The sequence below is a fragment of the Castanea sativa genome, chromosome 6 (assembly GCF_040712315.1).
Source record: "Castanea sativa cultivar Marrone di Chiusa Pesio chromosome 6, ASM4071231v1".
Taxonomy (NCBI): Eukaryota; Viridiplantae; Streptophyta; class Magnoliopsida; order Fagales; family Fagaceae; genus Castanea; species Castanea sativa.
Genome location: NC_134018.1, coordinates 17180811 through 17184207, shown reverse-complemented (window position 1 = coordinate 17184207; position 3397 = coordinate 17180811). Strand labels below are relative to the sequence as shown.

Here is a 3397-nt window from a genome sequence, read left to right as displayed (position 1 = left end):
TGTAACGACGAGTCAAGCAACCTAACTGTGAGACTGCCACATGTACAAAAGCTGACGTGACAATCTGCCTACTCGTCATCTCCACTTGCACTAATCTAAGCCTCTACTGGGCCCCACCAGCACCACATTTACTACTACTACAACAACAGCAACAACTCTTGTCCACAAACTCATCATAAAAATGCCTTCAGCACAAGCAACCAAATCCATCCACACCTTCCATTTCACTCTCCCTCTTCTTCATCCGACGGTTCATATTTCACCACGTACGCCTTTCCTCTCTTTCCTCTATAAATACGCCCATCTCATCATTTCCAACACAGCAACGCTCTCTCACTCGAAGAGAGAAAAAAAAAAAAATAATAAACAAAAATTGAAAAGCTCTCTCAGATTCACAGGCAATCCAACAATGGCGTCTATGCTGTCTCTGAAACTGGTTCTGATCTCTACCGGTGTGTTAACGATGGCCATGGCGCTGAAGGTCTCGGTCCCTGTGGTATCAGATTTCGTGGTCTCGGAAGTCCCTTCCATTTGGAGCATCGTTTTGACGTGGCTGAGGCCTCCTTACCTCTACATCGTCATCAACTGCATCATCATCAGCATCGTCGCTTCCTCCAAGCTCCACACGAGGACCGACGAAGATCCGGCGCCGGAGACGGTTCCGCTTACTCCTGTGCCAGTTGTGAAGGTCTCCGATGACGTACGTATCAGCGATTACAGTGACGTGTTCGAAAACGGCGTCGTTTTGAGTGGCGGAGGATTAGGATATAGTGTTGGTTACGATGCGACGGAGAAGAAAGTGATGGACGGCGGTGACGATGATGCTGCGGTGGTGGTGTCGAGGCCGGTAGAGAGGAAAGATTCAATGGAGCTTCTGTTTTTGAATAATGAGAATGAGAAACCGCCGGTTTCTGCGAGATTCGCTCACCGAAAAGCTGTGAAAGCTAGTCCTGAAGGTACTTTTTTTTCTCTCTCTCTCTAAGGATTTAGTTGCATGTGAAGTTGTGAACGAATCTGGAATTTTGACCGTTGCATTTGGTGAACTAATAATAATTATAATAACTATTCGCTTTTTTGAAATAGTCGCGGTGGTCCCGTAAATGTTGAGGGACCTATTGCTAAGGTTTAGCCAGCGCACCGAAACGGTGTGCTAGGGGGACTGACTGGTCTTAGGCTCCATCACCCCCCCCCCCACCTTTATTTTTGTTGGACGGTGAAGTGTAAACTACTACATTATTTTCATGTCGTTTTAAAATTTGCTACTGTTATTCAAGTTTCAAAATTCAAAGTTCGTTAATGACGAGATTGGCCCTCGAATAGGCATTCATGTGAAACAAATTTTAAAATAGTTTTTTTCTTTTGTTTCGAAGCTGTTTTTGATATGGAGATTTTACACTTTTGTTTTCATTATAGTTCAAAATTTTTATTTTGGAAATTCAGGTTTTATTCTGTTTTTATAGGCTTCGAAATTTTAATTTGACTTAAAAAAAAATTCAGTTTTCAGTTTGATCTTCCATTAAAAATGAAAATTTTGAAATATAAAATATCAAAGGGAATAGAACAATCATACAGGACCAAAATTTTTAAAACTTAAAAAATCATAAAGGATCAAAATAATTGAAGTGCAAAATATACATTTAGTGGCCGACATAATTAATTTTGCAAGATATATTTATCATCCAACTTAGTGTTACTATTGTTTATGAATTTTATTACAGTTTATTGTACTATTTATGAACGCTATTGTACGTACAATTACTAACTTTTACTTATGTTACTGTTTTAATTAACTTTTATTTTTATTAAAAGAATTCAAGTGAAAAATTTGTTTGAGCAAAATGATGGATTTCCCTTCGTTGGTAATTTATAATTATATTAGCACAGCTAATTTTAATTGCAAATACAAAATTGAAAAGGTAATGGCAGCAAGGGTAATTAAGTTAACATTGTGGGGGTAACTAATGCAGGGGTGAGATCATTGGGAGTGTCGAAGCCGAAGCGGCAGGAGACGTTGGAGAACACGTGGAAGACAATAACGGAGGGGCGTTCGATGCCGCTAACGAGGCACTTGAAGAAATCCGACACGTGGGAATCCCACGTGCGACGCAACCCGACGCCAAATGACGAGAACGACAGCACTACCACTCCTCCGACTCAGAAAATGAAGAAGTCCGAGACGTTCAGTGACAACAGAAGCAATGCCAATAACTCGTCGCTGAGTCCTTCGCCGGGATCGGGCCGACTCAGGAGGGAACCGTCACTGAGTCAGGACGAGCTGAACCGGCGAGTGGAGGCTTTCATCAATAAGTTCAACGAGGAAATGAGGTTGCAGAGACAGGAGTCTTTGAATCAGTACCAGGAGATGATCCGCCGTGGAGGTGTGGCCCAATAGAAACTTCAAAACAAAAAAGGATAAAAAGAGCTTTGTGAAGAAGATGGAATCTCAACTTGCAAAATTTGGTTTTTTTGAACTAACAATTTGGGGAGATGATTTTGGTTGGTCTGCATTTTCTTCGGGGTTCAAAGAATAGGTTTTTTTTCTTTGAGAAAAAAAGAAATGGGTGTGGGTTTTTTTTTATGATTTGAAGTAAGGTCTTGGGTCTGTAAAGTGATAAGTTTTAGAATTTGTTAATGTCCCAAATTTTCTTTGGGTAGAAAGTTTTAGGATTTTGGAATGGCAATTGGCAAGACTGGTAAGCATGAATTTTGAGGTCCGTTCCATTTTGTTGCAATTTGTTTAGACTTGAATGTCGGCCTTTTCTTTTCAAGGCAGAAAGTTGGTGGAGAATATATATATATATATATATTACCTACCAGAAGAAAGTACGTACTTCATTTTTAGTTGTGAAAGAAATAAGAAATGAGCAAAACTTGAGCTATGTTTGGTTAGGATGCTCAAGATGGATTGCATATGGAATTAAAATGAGCTATTATGGATGGAGCAGTCTTCAAATGATTGAGCCATGAGATTGTGAAACTGTGTATGCTTGAAATTGTGAAACCCTTCATATTTGGTTGGAAGATGTTCCCCATTTCCTGTATGGCTATTTAGCTCATGATGTATCTCCAATTTAAGTTAATGAAGTTTTCTGGTTTTTCCCTCAAAATAAAATAAAATGATAGGATGCATGTAATTGGAAAAATCAGTTAAAAGAAAAAATTGTGAGCGGAAAATACGTAAGGCTAGGGATGTTAACTTTGGCACAATTTTGTATTACAACTCGTTATATTGAGTTGTGATTGGTAAGTGCATTATCTTACATGGCCTACTAACATCTCTTTACTAATCATAATTATAACTCACTATATAGCGAGTTTTAGCACAAAATTATGCCAAAATAGGTGCCTCTCGTATTCTTCCTTGAAAATATAAGAAGTATAAAAAAAAGAAGATATT

General features: G+C 39.0%; 1 protein-coding gene across 1 annotated transcript; it reads left to right on the top strand.

Moving 5' to 3' along the window:
• Positions 1-310: 310 nt before the first annotated feature.
• Positions 311-2879, top strand: LOC142641117 (uncharacterized). Its single transcript, XM_075815504.1, has 2 exons — positions 311-956; positions 1968-2879. Exons 1-2 carry the CDS (start codon positions 410-412, stop codon positions 2390-2392), a joined length of 972 nt encoding a protein of 323 aa, XP_075671619.1. The 5' UTR covers positions 311-409; the 3' UTR covers positions 2393-2879.
• Positions 2880-3397: the final 518 nt, after the last annotated feature.